The sequence below is a fragment of the Tursiops truncatus genome, chromosome 6, assembly GCF_011762595.2.
Source record: "Tursiops truncatus isolate mTurTru1 chromosome 6, mTurTru1.mat.Y, whole genome shotgun sequence".
In the NCBI taxonomy this organism is placed as follows: Eukaryota; Metazoa; Chordata; class Mammalia; order Artiodactyla; family Delphinidae; genus Tursiops; species Tursiops truncatus.
Window position 1 is genome coordinate 80806033 of NC_047039.1, and position 19522 is coordinate 80825554.

Below are 19522 nucleotides of genomic sequence, written 5' to 3' on the forward strand. Positions count from 1 at the left end.
CAGCCCAGCCTGCCTTGCTCCCTGGCACCACCAATGATGTGCTAAAGCGCGTGCCACACACACTACTGATTCAGATGGGAACACTATCCTTTGTTTCTGAGCAGCCATCCTTCTGGGTTTACAGATGGGACCACGGCAGCACTTTAGCAACCTAATCGAACTGTTTCAACTCGTCCTTATTACCTGAGAGGTGGCCCATCCACCTCGTTCCACCTGCACTTTGGGGCTAGGAGACGGGAGGGTGCTCCTTGGCTGCAATGCCGTACCTGACAGGCTCTGTCCACAGATGTGGGGAGGGATCTGGTCAAGACTAAAGGCTGGTGCTCACAGCATCCCTCCAGCCCAAGTGAAACAGCTTCCTTCTATGCCCCAGAAATCAGAACCGAGCCAAAAGCTTCTTGGGGAAAAGCACAATCGGTATCCACCCCAGAGCAAGACACACAATTGATGAGGTAAGTGACTTGATGAGACACAGGTGGGGACATGAGTCTGAGTCTACTTTCTATCAGCAGCCTAAGAAGTTGACCTATAATGACACTTGTGATAGCAACTCAGCAACATATAACCAAGTCCACAGTGGATACCTGTGGCTCAGAAACTTGTCTGGAGACAGTTCCATCTAAGACCTTGTGATCCTTTGTGAAAAACTAAATGTACAGTAGTTTTAAAACTAGCTTTGGGCAGAAGTGGGCAAGTTCTGGTCTGAGAGGCTTCTGAAGAGATGATGTCCTGTAGGGTAAGGGCTTTTCACTTTAACATGCCAGCGAATCACCCGGGGGTCTTTTAAAACAGATTGACTCTGCAGGTCTGGGGTGGGGCCTGAGACCTTGCATTTCTCACCAGTTTCCAGGTGATGTGATGCTGCTGGTCCAGAGACCACATTTTGAGCAGCAAAGCACCAGACTAGACTAGAGCACCTAAGGTGACATGACCTGCAAGGTGGTCAGTCCAGGAGAGGGTGAGACGCCACACCGCCTGGAATGTCATCTCTTGCCATGGGCCCTTGGTATCTAGGACAGTTGTCACATGAGCCCTTTAGCCCTTTAATCAAACTGGTGTTTGTGAAGAGCCACCTCTGGGACATCATCGGCTCCGTTCTAGTTCCTCCCACACCCGGGAGGAGCACAGCCTTGTCAGCCATGCCAGTGGACAGGCCTTGGATTCCCTTGTGCCGAGGGCAGAGGAGGCTGTGAAATGCACGGGAGAGACCTGAGGTGACCAAGGACCTCAGCCACATGACTACTCTCGGCTCTGGCTCTTGACTGGCATCAAGGCCTGGCAGGCGGGCCCAGCACCTACAGCACTGAGTCTATGTGGTGAGGGAAGTGCCCCACCAGAGTCACGTGCAGGAAGCTCCACAGGCTCAGAGAGGCAGCAAGGAAGCCCGTGGGACGTGTGGCTGCGTACCAGGAGGGCTCACAGGGATGGCGAAGGAGGCACAGGACTTTTCCAGATAGGACACAGCAGGGAAGGCCACTTAGACAGAAGGCATGGGACTGCACAGCACGCTACATCCAGGGAACTGTGAGCAGTCTGTGCTAGAACAGTCAGAACTTCGAGCGAGGGGATCAAGATGAGTGGAGGGCAGAGGCCTCACTTTGGGGGGCTAGGAAGGGAGGGAGGGTCTAGTTGTGCATGAAAATGGGAGATTCAAGGCAAAATGAATCTTAAATAAAAAAAAAAGACTCCCTTTCTGACCTTCAATGTGGTAAGAATTAAATTACTCACTCGATGTCTGTTTATATGCCTAAACTCTTAGAAGCATAAAAGTGTTTTTGCATCTGACTTTTCCCCTCTTAACATTAAACATAAGCATTTCCCTAGGTTGTTATAAACTCTGTGTCAACATCACTTTGTAGTGGCTGCACAATATTCCATTTAACCGACCCCCATTGCTGGACATTCAGGTCATTCTCCATCTCTCATGATCATCATGCCTTTCCTGTGCTTTAGATCATAACCTCAGCCTGGATCCTAAGGACTGGGGTTAGGATCAAAGGGTGTGTACATAGCTTAGGACAGGTGACACATGTGGCAGACTGCTCTCCATACGGCTGTGGGAGAGGAGAGGCACCTGAGTCATTCAAGGGGCTCTAGGCCAGGGGTGGGGTCAACTGCTGAGGTCAGGATGTGGCCACGGCCTGTGCTCTGTGGATGGGCTCGTGCTGAAGCTGGGACAGGAAACGCAGCAGCCCTGGATGCATGCAGGCCTGTAGCAGCTGTATGACAGGATGGAGCCACTGGGCTCCACAAGGCCCAATAGGAGCCACTCTGCAGATTGATTTTCTTCTAGCTTCTAAGATTTCCTTCTGAAATCTGAAATCTTGGCTTCAGTGAACTAGAGCATTACCAACAGGACCAAGACAGAGTCAGACAATGAGATCATCTGGGCTGTCTCTGGGGATGGGGGGAGGGACTGGAACGGAGACCCTGGAGGCCAGACCCAGGAGTTCCCCTAGGCCTGGCCTAAGGGACTTCCGCCAGGACCCTCCTCATCCTTGAAGGGCCCAGCTGTACTAGAAACCCTGTGGTTTACCTGAGCAGGCAGGGACCCGTGCACTTACTCCCTTTACAAAGGTGAGTGCCATGTGGGTCAGCGGCCGCCTCTGGGCAGGGCCACTGGCTCCTTACCTGCCAGAGCTGGGATGGTGACCCGGTTCCATTCCCATGGCTGGTCGTATTCATCAGCGGGCCTGTCATCATCCTGGGGCAGCTTGCTCTCCCGCAGTTGGGGGCTGACCGTGCTCTCTGAGTCGGAGTCCATGCTTGGGCCCTCGGGTTCGTAAGGGGTGTCGTATAATTGGATGCCTTTGTGCTGGGACCGGACGCTTTCCTGCCTCTGAAATTCTGCGGTCAAAAAGGAAGGAAGCAGAGATGTAAGGCATGCACAGCACGTGCTTCCTCACCTGGGACCCACCAGGTGACGCCAAAGGAATTCAGAGCCGCCAGCCAGGGAGGTGGAGGCTGTATTTAACTTCTGTCCCACCCCTCGAGGGCGGGGTCTCTGCTCTCACTGCTCAAGGCTTCCTCACAGAGATCTCAGGCTCTGGACCAAACAATAGAAAGAGAAGCCTCCCTGAGAAGCCTCCCTGCCACCGCCTGCAGTCTTCAAGGGCACGGCGCAGAAGTGAGCGTGATGTTCCGGGTGTGTTCTGACACCAGCCCCGGACAGGCAGAGCTCTCAGCCCCATCGCTTACGGAGGCGGGGGTGGTCTTCCCACTAGGGCAACTCCCTGGTCTCTGGACTTGTCACTCCCTAGCTATAAAACGAGAAGATTGGGCCAAATGACCCTCAAGTTTCCACCCAGCTCACATATTCATTTTAAAGACCTACGAAGCCAAGAACCACCCCCAGGGGATGCAGGGTCACTGATTTTTCCCCTACAAAGCCCCAGGAATGACCCTTTTCCTGCATTTCTACCTCCCCCAGGGCCTGCCTATCTTCTAACACACTGAATACAGCCAAGAAACTTGAGAGCAGATGTCCAGTTTCACTTCTGAATAAGGAAGGAAAGCTCTTAATCTTCTGGAGAGGATGCCAAGGCCTGGCTCCAGTGTGGGCTGAGGGGCGACCGCCCATCTAGATGAGGCCCCAGACAGGGCATGTTCCTTTCAGCTGCTGCTTATTCCTGAGAGGCCAGCAGTGGCTGAATGATGGATTCCAGGATGATGCTACGATCAGGTGCTTCCTCCTCACACAGGGGCACTTTTCTTGCTTTGATCATAAACACCCACTGTGCGCAGGGCCAACGTGAGGACAGGGGGAAAGGAGGGGGTTCACTGTTGAGGCTGCTCTCGGCAAGCCCACTGTTTCCAGAAGAGATACAACGGGCACCTAAATCACCATAATACTCTGCAGCAAAGGGGCTGCTGCAGGGCCTGGGAGGGATGAGACAGGAGGAGAGATGACATTTGAACTGACAGCTCTGACAAGTGGAAACAGGAGAGGGACAGGATTCCCTGTGGTAGGACCAGGGCAAGCCAAGGCAGTGCAGCTGGAGAGAACGTGCTCACTGCCCACTTTCTTGTTTTATTTGTAACATGTATATAACATTTGCCATTATACCACATTTAAGTGCACAAGTCAGTGGCATTAAGTATATGCACACTGTTGTGCAACCATCACCGCCATCCATCTCACGAACTTTATCTTCATCCTAAACGGAAACTGTCCCCCACTAACTCCCCATTTCCCCTCCCCCAGCCCCTGGCAACCACCCTTCCACTTTCTGTCTCTATGAATTTAACTACCTAGGTACCTCATATAAGTGGAATCATATGGTATTTGGCCTTCTGTGACAGTCTTATTTCACTTAGCATAATGTTTTTAAGGTTCTTCCATGTTATAGCGTGTGTCAGAAGTTCATTTCTTTTTAAGGCTGAATAATATTCCACCGTGTGTCTATTCACTGTCTACTTTTGCTGGAGCACCAGGTCCAAGGAGGTGGGAGAGGGGTGGTGGGGCTTGATAAAAAAGCACTGAGGGTGGTGAGAGTGAGCTATTTAAGTGGAATCTCGAGGCATTCTCCAAATCAGAGGTCCAGTGCCATAAAGATATAGTAGAAACCCACAGGAGTCATGTGCCTTGAAGAGCAGTTGACAAAACACATGAATGACGTCAGCCTTTCTGAGAAAGAGCATTCTTTTAGGCTGGGCTTCATGATCCAAGGCCAGCTCATAGGGTCGACAAAAAATCCACCTCTGCGCACAGGCCCTGATACAACACAAACTAACCAATGCTGGGTAGTGACCTTTAGTGATGACATTAAGTAGTGCTGTGGTAGTATCTCCCAAACTTCACTGAGTTACATACCGACTTCATGATTTTGCTGTTTTCAAGTACCACCTGGCTTATTATTTACCATTGTTATTGATGTTGCCTCATTTTTTACAGTAAATAAATTCACTTAAAAAGGAAACTTTTAATCACCATCCCATAAGCCATTATCCTTACCAAAAACAGATGATAAACATAAAAAGAATGAACAAGAACAAAACCAACTAGGTGGGTGCCACTGCCAGGAGGCAAGCCCAAGGCTCACTTTCTCTCTGCTGAAAAGGAAGATGGCAAGTACTGGAGAGCTGGTGGGGGCAGGCGGGAGGTCTAAGCAGCAAACCAAGATACTTTCTTTGGCAAACAAGAATAACCTTCTCTTTTTAGAAAGAAAGTAAATGAAAAGGGAAAAACCTCACTATGTGGTTCTCAGGCTGCCTAAAATCATGTCTCCTCTGAGAAGATGTCCCTTACTTTGGCAAAACACGTCTTTATTGGGTCCCATGAGTAAACTGGGATGATTTATTAGTTTTGAGGATGATGCTTTCCTTTTTATGGGGGAGTAAGAGGAGAAGAGAAGAGCTATAAAAGGCAGGACTTGGTCATTTTAAGGCGAAGACCAACTGTAAAGTACTGGAGACAACTCTGTAAATTACGAAATCTACCAAAGTGCTTGCTTTGTGGGGTCATCATCATCTGCATCCACTGCCGCCCCTGGTTCTAAGGAGTGCAGTCTAGCTTCCTGCCTTTGGAGAATTCCAAGGGACAGGGACATTGGGAATGCAGCTGACAGGCACTTTGCATGCAAATCGTCATTTAATCCTGGGCCACAAAGCAACTCGTGGATGCACTTCTGTGGGCCCCCAATAATCATGAACATCCTTGCTTTCTCTCTCCCTCTCACACAGAGCCCAGACGCAAACAGATATTCCATGAATGTGGGTGGGATAAATGAATGACAACTGACAGCCAGAAACCCCTCTTTACCCCCAAATTCCAATTTATGAAAGTCCCTGACTTCAGTGATAAGGTACCTGGAACAATATGAAAAATGCATATAGCCCAGTATTACACAATATTCAGAAGAGATGGATAGTCTACATAAACACTAGCTTAAAAGGAAAACATGTGCAGGGAACAGATTAGCTATTAAATCAGAGGGACTTGGGCATACACCTCTCAGACAGGATTTATTGTCCCCAAAGCATCTGCACCTTACCAAAGCTGGGTTAGTAATGGCATGCAGTTAGGGTAGGGGATGTTATGATGGTAATCATTAAAACAAGCTTCCCCCCTATTACATGGTGAATTCAAATTTTCATTAAGGCCTCAACAATAGGGAGCAGTTAAGTAAATTACGGCATGCTAACTGGATGGAATATTAAACAGCCATTAAAATGATAAATCTGAAGATTATGTAGCTACGTGGAATAGCGTGCATGAAATTATGCTAAGTTAAAAAGTGAAATACAAGACTGTTTATGTGTTGAGCAAACCATATAATGTGGGCTTTCTAAACAAGTCCTGGGCAATGTGAACAATGCCCCAGAGGAATTCTACTCCTTGCTTAGGAATTGCTGAACACCGTCATCACACACTTTGCCCATAATATCTAAACTCTGATGACAGCAATGTTGTAAGTACAGATACACATGAATAAAGGACAGAAAACCTGATACAGGAAGATAAACAGCTACTGTGTATAGAGGAATTATTGCATAGTAATTTTTCAAAGTTGTTTTAAATAATGAATAAGTATGTTAGTAAAGAAAAAATGTAGTTAAGAGTGGATCACATGAAAGTAAATACGATGTTAAGTTGGGCTTATAGGAGCTGCGTGTTTCGGAAGCAGCTGCCTTTGCCTGAGAAAACACCCATTTAAGGGAACATCTCCTCTCCCAGGAGACGTTTGCCAAGAGCCCCAGGAAGTCAAGGGCAGTTGCGCCAGGGCAGCTCACCAGACATCACTGTCCCCTGCCTAATGACCAGGTCCGTCCTCCTTATTACCCAAACCGATCTGGGACGGTCCGTCCTCCTTATTACCCAAACCGATCTGGGACGGTCCAGAGACTGACCTAATAGGGGAGCTGGTAACTGTATGTTTTAAGTCACAAGTTATCTCGACATCACCATCTATAAATTCATGGAAAATGACCTTTAATATTGGGTGGCAGGCTGTGATGTTACGCCTCTTAGGCAGGGAGCAGGAACATTAAATTGACAGGGTAGGGATTTCTGTCGGCTTCTGAAGTAGAAAGGTTTTCAAGTAGAACTATATATGGAGGAAAAAAAAAAATGAGAGCACTTTGTTTTAGAATCGGAGAATGTTGGAACTGGAAGGGGCCCTGGGCGTATTCACCAAGGGCACAGAGCCAGGAGGGTGAGGCTGGTGTACTGACCAAGGGCCGTGGCCCTGAGAGGCAAGGAGAGCCGAGGGGATCATCTGAGTGAGGGGCCCAGGACAGAGCTTGGTGCAAACCAGGGGCCTCCTGAGTGGCTCTAAGTGTTTCGAGTTCCCCCAGTCCACTGGCAACAAGCTACGCTTTGCTCTGGTGTTCACCAACTCCGTGCCTCCCCCTCACAGTTTTTTGTTTGTGTGTTTGTGTTTTGTTTATTTCCTTTGGCTGTCAGGAAGCTCAGGGTTCATTTTGATGCTTAGCCTCGATAGCTAGGTTAGCTTAGATATTGGGTAGAATCATTTTCACGTGCCCTTCCTTCTATTGTGGATCTTGATGTCTATTATAACAGCCTCATCATATACATTTCTTTTTATTATGCAGAGCCTCAGGTCAGTATTCTGAAAGCAGGAGGACACACATCTAATGAAAAAGACTAGAAGAAAAAAAAAACCTCTTCTTTACCTCTTTACCTTCCTTTCAGGAACAGAGAAAGGAGGGCAGGGCTTGGCCTCACCTCTGGGAAACAGGCCGAGGAAATCAACGTACTCGCTGGTGCACCCAGCCTTCTCTGGGAGCGCCAGCATCCACCTGTCCTCACACCCCGCTAGGCATCTACTGAATGCCCAGCACGAGAGGAGACGGAGATGAAGCAGACACAGTCCTGGTCTTCAGGGAGCCCTTGGGGAAAGAGGGCCAGAGCCCCCAACACAGACAGAGGAGGCTTAGCGTCCTCAACAGGGAGCAGATGTGACTCTACAACTCAGTTGAGGGAAATCTGGGAGCGCCTTAAAGAATTTAGACATGAGGGCGTGGCACGGTGGTATGGCAGGGAAGTTGGGTGTTTGATGAAGGAAGGACCGAAGCAGAGGCACAGGGGCTGGAAGCACGAGGTGTATGTGGGGAAGGTGGGCCGTCCAGGGGGCCCATTGAGAGGGGATGCTGAGGCAGCTGGAAGTGGTTCTGGACAGCCTTGAATGCCACGGGACAGCACCCCCAAGACTGTCTAAGGAGAGGTGCAGGCTGGAGAACCCCCAGGCAGGGTGGAGCTGGGCGGGGTGAGGCTGGCACAGACATGCAGGAGCCTAGCTGGAAATGACAGATGCCAGCCTGCAGGCCCCTCACCTCTAATCTTCCCAGCTGGTTTGTCTGGGAATCCACACCAGATCCCAAATGACAGGGTGGCAGAGCTCAGTAGAGATGTGTGGCCAAGGAGGCTTCCAGTCCCAGGCCCTGCCATCCCCTGTCAGCCCAAGAAACCTCTACTCAGCCGGTGGTGGGCCTGCCTGGCTGTGCCCTCAGGCCTCCATGGGCCAGGGCTGCATTATTAGGACAATGCAGCGCCACTGACTGGTGCTGCCCTGCACCCGCCACCTGGGAGGCAAAGCCCTGGGTCCAGGAAAGCGATAGGTTCAACAGCACAGTGTGGTGGCTGAAAACACTGATCCTACCAGACCGCTGGGGCCCGAATCCCGGCCCCAATGGGGGACCCAGAGCATGTTGCCCCAGTTTCCTCATCTCTGGAGCGGAGACAACAGTGTCCAGGATGTTATGAGGATCAAACGAATTCTTGTACGTTCAGTGTTTAGAACGGCGCCTGGTGCACAGAAGGCACTCCGGGAATGTTGACTTCATGTCAGTTACCACTACTGGGGCATCCTTGGAATACCATTCCAAGAGCCCTCCTCCTCTGAGATCACCCTTCATCCCCCAGAGCCACAGAAGGCCTGCTTATGAACTCTAACAGGCAACCCTGCGCTGGAGATGACAGGGTTTCACCACCCATCTATGAACCTTCCATTTCTGGATCCACAACTTCTGATTTTAGCTGCTGCTTTGGCAGCCTCTCGCCTCCACATGGGAGCTTTGCTCCAGATCAACTCTTGTGCGGAACACAAAACACACAGGGGAGGGCTCAGTGCCCAGGAGTCTAATGACTACACTTTACAGATGGAGAAACTGAGGCCTGGGGAAGGACGAGGCCCCAGGTCCTCTAACTCTTAGACCAGGGCTCTTCTTCCTACCTTTCCCAGATGCTTCCTCATGTCTCTTTTATCAGACTGTCTTGTTTGTAATCTTCTGGAGGCAGGGGCATCTACTTCAGTCAGGCCTGAGGTGTTAAAAAGCACACCCGGCATCACAGCCCAAGTGAGGAGTTCCACAGGAGGGGCGGGCAGCTGTTCCTAATTAGACACAGCCGAAATCCCGCCAAGTTCCGGGCACCACATCAAAGGGAAGGCAGGGGACGCTCTCCTCATCTAAACTGTTAAAACATCTGCTGGAGAAAGACCCTCCTCCTAATGAATGCCTGAATGCAGGGGGCCCCCGGAGGCTGAGGTGGCAGCATGGGGCAGCAGGGGTCCTCGGGGCGGACCCCGCCGGGCAGCAAGGGTAGGGCAGCTTGGAGACGGAGCCTGGACACAAACCCAACACAACACAGGCAGAGGCCCCACCCCCTCCTCCATCTAGTCTGGTTTCCGGAGCTGTCTAGAAGCCACGAGACTGACTAATTGGAGTTCTCTTACCATCTCTTTTCCAGACGTGCATAGAAACACCCTAGAAAAAGAGGGTGAGCTCTGTGGAGCAAGGGTGTGGAACAAGAACAATGGTCACGTCGCGGGAGCCGTGCAGGCTTGTCACTGCCCGGTGGAACCTGCACCGCTTGCTCTTTTACGCTCAGCCCAAGGGCGAGGGGAAGGCCCAGGTCTGAGTCAGGGAGCCTGGTCTGATCCCTGCCCTTGGACATCTGTACAGGACGGGGTCTCCCCTGGAGGGCCCTGTTCTGTGGTCCCTGGGGGAGACAAGCCCACACCCCTGATGACACCGAATGTGCTTTGCTCACGATTTAAAAGGCCACATGGGCCTCTTCACAGAGCTCTCGGGAGCTGCCTGCAATTATGGCCAGGCCCTTCCGCCCTGCCCATCACTCTGCACTCTTCCAGTGACTGCCTTCACGTGCACAGGCCTCCAAGCGGCTGCAGGCCTGAGTTCTGTCGCCATCCCCTGCAGAGACTCACTGAGGCGAACTTGCCACTCCAGGATCCAGGCTGCTCCCAGGCTCAAGGCAGTGCATCAACGAGCATCCCTTTAGTGCAGCAACTTTCTCAGGAAGACAGCTCTCTGCTTCCATGTCAACGGAAGACCCACATTCACAGGCAATCAGGGAGCCTGCCTGCTTTTCTTTCTCAAACATCACTGAGCCCGTACTGGGTGCTAAGGCGGACCCCAGGCCAATGCTGAGCACTCACGTGGAGACAAGGCTCCCCCCACCCCCAGAGGAGCTGCGGTTTAGCAGGAGAACCGGGACACCAGCATCCCTAAGTGCTGAGCGAATAACAGTTACGAGTTACCGAACACCTGCCTGTGCCCGGCACTGTCCTGGGTGTTGGCTGCATGTCATTCCTTGTCCCCATGACACAGACAGGCAAGGGTGACTGGCAGCCTCAGAGCCTCCGCTGGGACCAACCCAGTTCTAAAGTGGTACAGACAGTGGCAGCTTGGAAGAGGCAGAAAGCAAAGGCAGTCCCAGGGATTTCAAAAAACCTTAGGGAGAAGGTGGCTTTTCAGAGGATCTCAAGTCCTAGTGCAAAGAGGCCCCTCAAGGGCCACAGAAGCCGAGGGACCTGCCTGGCATCACAGACAATGAATGGGGGGCCCAGGGTATAATATACTCAAGGAAATAAGGAAGATTCAGACGGGTGAAGACAGGGCCCCAGGATAAAGGGCAACAGAGCCAAGTCGTGGACAGAGGAAAGCTTGAAGGATTGTGAGGTAAAACGAAAGACTGTGAGTTGTCCCGAGCCCGGCGCTACTGAGGAAGAGGAGATGGGGAGTGGCTAGAAAAGGAAACTGGGGCTGGGTTATGGAGGGCCCTGAATGCCAGGAGGAGGGGTAGGAAACTGCAAAATGTGGGCCAGCAGTCTCAATCAGGTTTGCGCTTTCAGAAAAAAAGCTTTTACAGAAGCTGGCAGGAAACACCAGGGCGTGGTGATCAACTGTGATGACCTGAAGGTCCAACCCTCCAAACAATTAGGTCTCTACCCTTTCAAATAGTGGAGAGAGGATGCCCGGGGTTCCTGAAAGAAAAACACACTCCAGCGAACAGTTCCCAAAAGTGGAAAAGAAAGCATTTCCACTGGGATACGAGGCAGAATCGGGGTGGCACCAGTACCCTCAGGTCAACCTCAAGAGGGGCAGGTGTCCTCTGACCCCCGTGCTGCAGACAGAGGCTGGGGCCCAGGGGGGACTGCCAGGGGCCTTGGCAAACAGAGCCAGAGACGGTCCAGCCTCGTGTCTTCCAAATATTGACAGACTGTACTTACAGAGAGGGCTAGCCACCCCTCTGGTGCGATCTTCCAGTCTGCTAGGCACGGTGAGGTCTCAGCTTCCAGAGAGGCCTTGGGCCGCACTCTAATGTGATAAAGCCACGGGGGACAGGCTTTCATGCCAGACCACCTTGGCTACACCCCTCACTGAGCAGCATCGCCAGCCCTTTCTCACGGAACAAAGCAAAGCCTGTCTCCCAGAGCAAAGCCTTGGAGGATCCAAGACCACATCCAAGCCCCCTCCTCACCTGCCTGGTATGAAATCTGCAGCTCAGAGCGGTTCAGCCAAGGTCTAGGAGACTCACCTCTCAATAATACACTTGAAGAGTGCTGAGTGCCTACGGTGTACCAAGGTCTGTGCCAAGCGCAGTGCCTCCAAGTTCTCACTTAATTCTCACAACACTTCTATAAGGGGGTGCTGCTGGCATTACCACTTTAAAGACAGTCACACAGCAAGCCAGGGATGGAGGCAGCCTGACTCCAAAGCCCATGCTCTTAAACATGCAGCTGTCTATACCAACACTAGTTGGTGCTCCTTCCGCTTCACCAGGTCCAAAATAACATGAACATGTTCAGGTCAGCAGGGAATGCAAGCACTGGAAGAGCCGACTTGGTCGCCTAACTTGGTCCTAGCTTCACCGTGCTGAGTGACGCCAGGCAGGTTACTTCCTCCCTCTGGTCATCAGTTTGCTCATTAGTCAAGGCAACTCAGGTCATCTTGGGCTTTATCTGACCAGGACCACACGTAGGTACCTATAGGAATCGTTAGGCAGTCTGGGAGGAAAGCAAAGGATGGTATCAGGAGGAAGAGAGCTGCCCATCAAAGAGGTATTTAAGCACATTCTAGATCTTTAGAGGGGTGGCCAATGCATGCTGCTGGTCCCAGGCTGGCTGGCTCTAAGCAAGTGATTACAAACTGGCATTGGGTGCAGGGTGCCAGCCTCCCAGGGCAGAGCCAGGGACTCCTTCCAGGCATGACCCTTCCCTCCATCTGTACCTAACAGCCCCCCTTGCCATGTGACAGGTTTGCAGTCAAACTGGTCAAACCCCACCCATACCCATCTGGTGGAGGCGGCAGCCCTGGGGCTGGTTGCAGGGTCACTGCCTCATGCTGAGGGGTGCTGCTGGCGTTGTGCCGCATGCCCAGCACAGCTGTCCGGGCGGAAGCGACTTGCTGAGATCTGGCAAGCTCTCTGCCCCAGGCTTCCTTGCTTTGGAACTGCTTCAAGAGAGGAACTAATCTCCTTGAGGACTTGTAGACAACCTCAGCCTGCTGGATGGTGATGACGAGGCTGCCGGCCTGGGACCAGCCTGGCCCTCCGCTCACTGGCTGTGTGACCCTGGTCAGCTGCCTGATCCGCTAGGGCTAAGATTCCTTCCAGGTGAGGCGGGAGGGGGTGAAGCAGATGGTCTCGGAGGCCTTTCTGGCTCCAGAGACCTCAGTCTGATCCTACAAAGAGTGGATGTTCACACAGGCTCCTTGTTCCAGTGTTGTAGCTCCAGCACACGAAGGAGGAGGGGACATACACAAGAGCACCCATCCTACAGTGCGCAGGGTCCCTGACCTTGGCATCCTAACCACCTTCCAGCAAACTCCTCCACAATTCAACCCCAATATGCAATGAGAACCCTCCACGAGGAGAAGCTCTATTCCAACACAAAGTTGTGTTTTCCTGCCTGTGATTAATTTTGTGGGTCAACTTGAACGGGCCACAGGGTTGCCCAGATACTTGGTCAAACATTATTCTGGATATTTCTGTGACGGTGTTTCTGAATGAGATTAACATTTAAATCCACAGACTGAGTAAAGCAGATGGCTCTCCCTAATGTGGTGGGCCTTGTCTAATCAGTTGAAGGACCAAATAGAACACAAAGGTTGACCCTCCTCCAATAAAGAGAATTCTTCCTGCCTGACAGCATTTGTACTGGGACATCAACTTTTTTTCTGCCTTCAGACTCAAACTGAAACACTGGCTCTGTCTGGGTCTCGACCCTGTTGGCTTTTGGACTAGAATTACACCAGCACATCTCCTCGTTCTCAGGCCTTCAAACTTGGACTGGAACTACACCATTGGCTCTACTGGGTCTTTCTGACTCATCTTGGGACTTGCCAGCCTCCATAATCACACGAGCCAGTTTCTTATAATTAATCTCTCTTATTGGTTCTGTTTCTCTGGAGAACCCTAACTTATGCCTCCGTGAAGAATCCTTCCTCACATGCTTACCATGCATGGTCTTAGGATGGGCTGCTTGTCTGCTCCCCTTCTCAAACAGTTCCTGAAAAGACTGTGTTATCAACACAGAAGCCAGGTCTATAAGAAAACCTCTTTATTACAATGCAGAGGGGACCTGCCACTTTTCCTGACCCTGAAGAACTAGGGACGCAGCCAAGCCTCAGCTCTCTTAGAGGAACCTGCAATTCCACCCTCAGGAGACCTCACGGTAGCAAAGCCACTGCAAGAGTGGGGATCTCAGTGGGGATCCCTACTCGGCCCAGGAGTGACCACCTGCCAAGAGCCAATCCAAACTTAACAAGAAAGACCAACAGCAAGACTCCCTCATTCTAGATAGAACTTTCTGGCCCACAAAGTTTGTGTGATTTGGTTTTTATAACCATCTGGTTATAGACAGATCCTAATGGTCAGAGCCAACAACCCCATTTAATAGGGCAAACAGGAAACCCAGAATCAAAGGGACTTGCCGAAGTCAGAGTGAGAAATCCACACGATTCCTACGCTACCGGTCCTTCCGACTGTACTATTACATCTTGTATTTCTTGGTGTCGCAGCACAAAAAACCCGATGGAGTGTTTTTGTTTGGTCTGAAAGAAGGGTGGGGAAAGGGAAGGTGTGTGTGAGGTGCTATACACAAGAATTAGGAACCCGAAAGCTACCACTGTTCGGAACTGCTTTCAAGCGGCTCTTTCCTGTCAACAGCTATCACAGATGACACCATCCATACGACCATCTCAAGAATTTTTGGAAGGAAACATCTGGATAATGAATGTTTTTATGCTGGGAAACACAAGAACAGCCCCTCTTGGGGCCCTAAAAAGGTGTCCTGAAGAGACTCCACACTGTGTGAAAGGTACCATCAATGCCTGGAACATGAGAGCAGAGGCGCCATGAGATGCTGAGTGGAGATGGCCTTCTCACCACTGGTGGCCTTTCCCAACCAGCTACCCTCTAGGAGCCCCAGAACCCCAAGTCCGAGTTTCTGTTTGGGTTGGGACCCCATGTATCGAACCCCCAGTGTGTTAAGAGGTGGTACAGTGGCTCAAAGATGAATCTGACACTGTCACTGACACCTCCCTTCAAGAAGCTAGGATGGTACTTACCACCCCTGCACACCCTCAATGTTAGTGGTGAGGGTGCCTCAGCCCAGGGACCCTGAGACTCTACCATGTTTCTAGCCACCTACACACTCAGCTCCCACCCCCACTCCAGCTTCTGAGGGCCGAGTTCAAGTCCAATCCATCTTGACACATCCCCTGCGAGTCCTAACGTAAGCAGTCTTTTGCAAATTCAGAATTTAGCACAGGAAAAAATATTTTTAAAACATTTGTCTACCTTAGGAAGGGAGCCAAACTCACCGACTGGTGGAGGGAGTATAAACTGGAAATGGCCTTTTCAGGGATCAAATTGGTGAATCTAACAAAAATTAAATACCCTAAGGCCTGAAGTTCCACTTCTGGAAATCAATTCTACAGAAATACCCAGACCCACAAGCAGAAATAAATATACACAGATGTTTGCTGCAGAATGTAAGAATGAAAAACTTGAAACAAGTTAAAAGTCTATGAATAGGGGAATGACTGAATACACTGTGTTACAGTCACATTATAGAACCACTCACAAGGACTAATGACCTTGGACAAGATCTGTGATGCAGAACGATGTCTAGTAGGATAGCATTTATGTAGGGAAAAAAATGCTGGTAGTATGTAGAGATGTGTATTTTTGTAAGATAATGGGAAAAGGGCTAAAGGAATATAAAACAAATTGTTAATGACGATTCTTGATTCTGGAAGAGAGAGTTCATTTTTTAATTTCCTATATGCCTGTATGTTTTCTTACCCAGAGCACATGGTTTTTTAATGGAATAATTAAAAAAATATTTTTAAAGGAAGTTTCACGTGCAGACGTGGCACATGAAACTATCCTCTTTATTATTATTATTGTTCGTGACAGCACTTGTTGAGGGTCTACTTTGAACGAGGCATGGTGCCAATAGCTTTATATTAACTGCAGGACAGATGGGGAAACTGAGGCTGCAACAGGAAGAGTAGGTGAGTGAGGTCGTGGGGCAGAGCTGGGATTGGCCACATCTGCCTTCATCAGAGCCCGTGCACACTGTCCTTCTTGTTCCCTGTTGCTTTCAGGAAGCACCATGGCTGTGGAATTCCCTCATCTTCTACTTAACATTCCTGTGGAACAGGCTTCCGATCAACAGCTTCTGCTTTTGTGACTGTTTTTAAACAATTACCGTTTCATATCATGTTTACACATTTGAAGTTTAGGAAATAGAGTTTCGAGGAGACCATGTTTTGGTTTTTAACTCTAAGATGTACATATTAATTATAACACAGCCACCAAACATGTCCCTGGTCATCCGTGGAGGCACTCCATGCTTAGAGACACGTTGAAGAACTGTAGTTACAAGTCTCGGCACCACAAACAACTAAAGCTTCCCTAAAACACAGCTACGAGGACAGGCCTGATCCCTGAAAGCATTTGGGACCCATGGTTTCACTGCAAAGGACCCCACCCTCCCAGGGGCTTGTTATCCTTTCCTCTAACTGACAAGTCGAGGTAATTCCCATCAACCAACACTGATCAGCAAGCTATGAACCAAAATCAACTTGAGATGTGTGATAGCAAACAGGCTGCCCTTTTTGGGGGGTGGGTGCTCAGGGAAGCAGGTCTAGACCTTCAGGCCCAGTTGCAAGAGAGGCTGCCTCCTGAAAGGTGACTCCTTGCCGAGGGCATCAGAAGGGATTACAAGCAGCTTGACAAGTTCTTATCCAACCGGAGTGAGACAGGATTCCGGCTCCAGCACAAGGAAGGTGCTTCGGGAAATGGAGTGAGATCCTGACCCTGGAAATCCGTACGGCAAATGGGTGAGGGAGGAGGTCTGGACGTGGCAACCTGCTTCACTAGTTCGTTCTTTCACTTGCTCTTCCCTACGGAGCTCCCGTGTTGCTGGTTTATGGGGAAATGCTGGTCAGTCAAGCCTGGTCCTTGCCCTAGAGAAGCTCGCAGCCTAAAATACAGTCTTCTCTGGGGCTACGTGATTATGTGTGTCATCTGCTTAAGTACCACCAGGCTAAAAGGATCACACCCTAGTGGAGAGGCAATAGGGAGCCATCAAAGGCTTCTGAGGAGGCCAAGGGGTGAGCAGGGCTCCGGGTCTGCCCCACCTCACCTTATCCTGTGCTGGGGGCTGGGCTAGTCAGGTACCTGGGGGTCTGTTTCCTCAAGTTTTAGACTGCATTCTCACTGCTGCCTTGCCACCACATGCAGGGTGGCATAAATGAACTAAATGATGACAACATATTATATCAACCGTGGGTCCTATTTCAGGTGTTACCTGTGGGGTGCCCGTGAGCCAGAATCAAATGCTACGGGTGCCAGAGATGGAAATAGGGTCTGGGGAGCACCAGAGTATGTGTGTGTGTACCTGCACGTACAAACATACATGCATACACGTGTATGAACACACACATGTATGTACATACACATGCACAGTCACACGCTCACACGCTAGGCCCTCTAGCAGTCTAGCCCCTCAGAGTCCCTCACGCTACCCTGGTCAGTAGGTTTTTCTCTGCAGAGGTGGGATGGGGGTGGAGTGCAGGGGTCAAAAGCATTTCTTATTAGGGGCACACAGGGTGAGTGATCGGTGAAGAGACTTTAATAAAATGACAAGTAGCAGCCCATGTGACAAGAGATACTCAAGGCCTGCTGAAGCCTCTTCCTCTTCCTTTTCCCTGGAACAAAATGAGACTTAGAACCTGCCTTTGGATTAAGTCTTAGGACGCAGTGAATGAGAACTGGGGCGGGGGGGCAGGGAGGGAAAGAAAACCTATTTGAGTGTGTATTAAATTTGAAGAAAAAAGAAATCACAGGAAGAAAAACGAACCAAGCTAAAAATAAGGCGGCTCCAATATTACTGCTAGACAGAAAATATAACCCCTGCTAAGCAGGGAAGCCAAACTGGTATGAAAGAGAAAATATAAAGTTCCCACCTAAAAATAACTGGAGGACTAACATGGACTCACCGTTGAGAAATACGGAATTTCTGAAATGAGCCTGAGACTGCAGTCTCACTTGGTAGGGAGGGGTTGCCGCAGTCTGGAATTTAAAGTTCTCTTCCAACTATGAAGCTGGCAATAGAGGACAGAGATCAACTCAAGAGCATTCCTATCTGTTGGTTCAAAGAGCTGCAGAAAATTCAGACAAGCCAAGACCTGGCACGCAATGGGCAGAGCTCGGGCTGTGGGTCAGGAGCCTGGCTGCGCTCACGGCCAGCAGACCCTGGGCTCCTTGCACCTTCCACATTTGTAAAGTGACTAAACGTTAGGCTGACGATTGATCTCAGTTGCTCGTTTATTTACTATATCACCCCTTTTCATACTGTTCCTTCCTTTCCACATTTTACATTTATATATGGTTGTAGCAACCCAGTAGCACAGAAAGTGTCCATGGGATCTGGATTTGACTCTCAGATCCAAGCCACTTCCAAGCTGGGTGCCCTGGAGAGTCTTCCAACCTCTCTGGGCCTCCAACTCCTCAATGGCCAAATGATGTCACTTGACCCAATAAGTAACAAGGGAAGAGTGCTGTGCGTGAAAACAGTATTGTCTTCTGTCCCCGCTCCCCGCCCCCCCGCACTCCAGCATGTTTCAAACCTTGACTGTCTTGGAATAAGTGCAAATATAATTCAAATGATTAGCCTCTCACTTCCCCCAGTAATGTAATGCTTTAATCCCAGGTACCAAACGTGTTGGCAGCTCTAATAGACTGACTGGTGTGTACATTTCGGAACCAGACTCGGTAGTCTTAGGTTCAAGACCTGGCTCTGCCATTTACCAGCTCACACCCTTTGGGGGTCAACTTGCCCCAGGAGAGCCTCAGCATCCTCTGCTGTGGAGTGGGGAGAATACTAATACCAACTGCATGAGGCTGTTATAAAATAAAACCAGACAAAGGATGTAAAAACAGCCTTGTAAACCATAAAACCCTGTGCAGACGTTACAGATTAGAGCAGCATATACATACACGTGCACAGATACACACAGCCTTATTTCTAGCTGACATCTGGTATAAATGACTCGCCATTCCATCAGTTTATGTTCACAAGGAGAAGACGTCCCATTTCATTTTTCTTTTGTAATTTCAGTCATGTACTAGGTCTTTCACTGACGCTGAACAAACAGAATCAACTTCTACCTCACTATCAATATTTTCCATATTTATCCCCAAAAGGAAGAACCCTGCAATGTGTGACAAGGTTCTGAAAAGACATGATCTGATTCCAGGGTTTAGAAACATGACATTTTTTTTTTGCGTGGTACCTACCACCGAATAATTTGGAAACACTGTGGGAAAAGGAGTGCTTTTATGCTATATAGAAAGCCCCCAGTAACTGGAACCAAAGTTTTCTTCCTGAGCATTTCATTAAGTGTATCATCTGCTCGCGTTTGGCACTTTTCCACTAGCTGGGAACCTACAAAAACTGATGTGGTATGACAGCTGAGTTGGTGCTGCCAGACAAGCTTCCTTGCTGGCTCGGAAACGGGGGTTGAGGCACTGAGAGGGGAAGGAGTCGGGGGGTGGAGGGTGGGGGTGGCAGCTGTCACGTTACAGCTGCCGCCACGCAGACACACACGCACTTCAGATTTCACTCACGTCTCCCTGGAAGGAGGCACCGGCCACTGGCCAAATGACCGCCAGGGCTCCCCACTCCATCCTGGCGAGACAAAGAGGCCATTCCTTGCCAGGGACGTCCGTCCCCCGGAGGCATTT

At 50.1% G+C, this 19522-nt stretch overlaps 1 protein-coding gene across 3 annotated transcripts in view; it reads right to left on the reverse strand.

Moving 5' to 3' along the window:
* Nucleotides 1-19522, reverse strand: part of SHB (SH2 domain containing adaptor protein B) — a 144881-nt gene that overhangs the window by 54851 nt on the left and 70508 nt on the right. For all 3 annotated transcript variants that reach the window (XM_033858299.2, XM_073806310.1, XM_073806311.1), the window contains exon 3: nucleotides 2632-2847. In XM_033858299.2, coding sequence (XP_033714190.1) covers nucleotides 2632-2847 — 216 coding nt within the window. The remainder of the gene's footprint in view (nucleotides 1-2631; nucleotides 2848-19522) is intronic.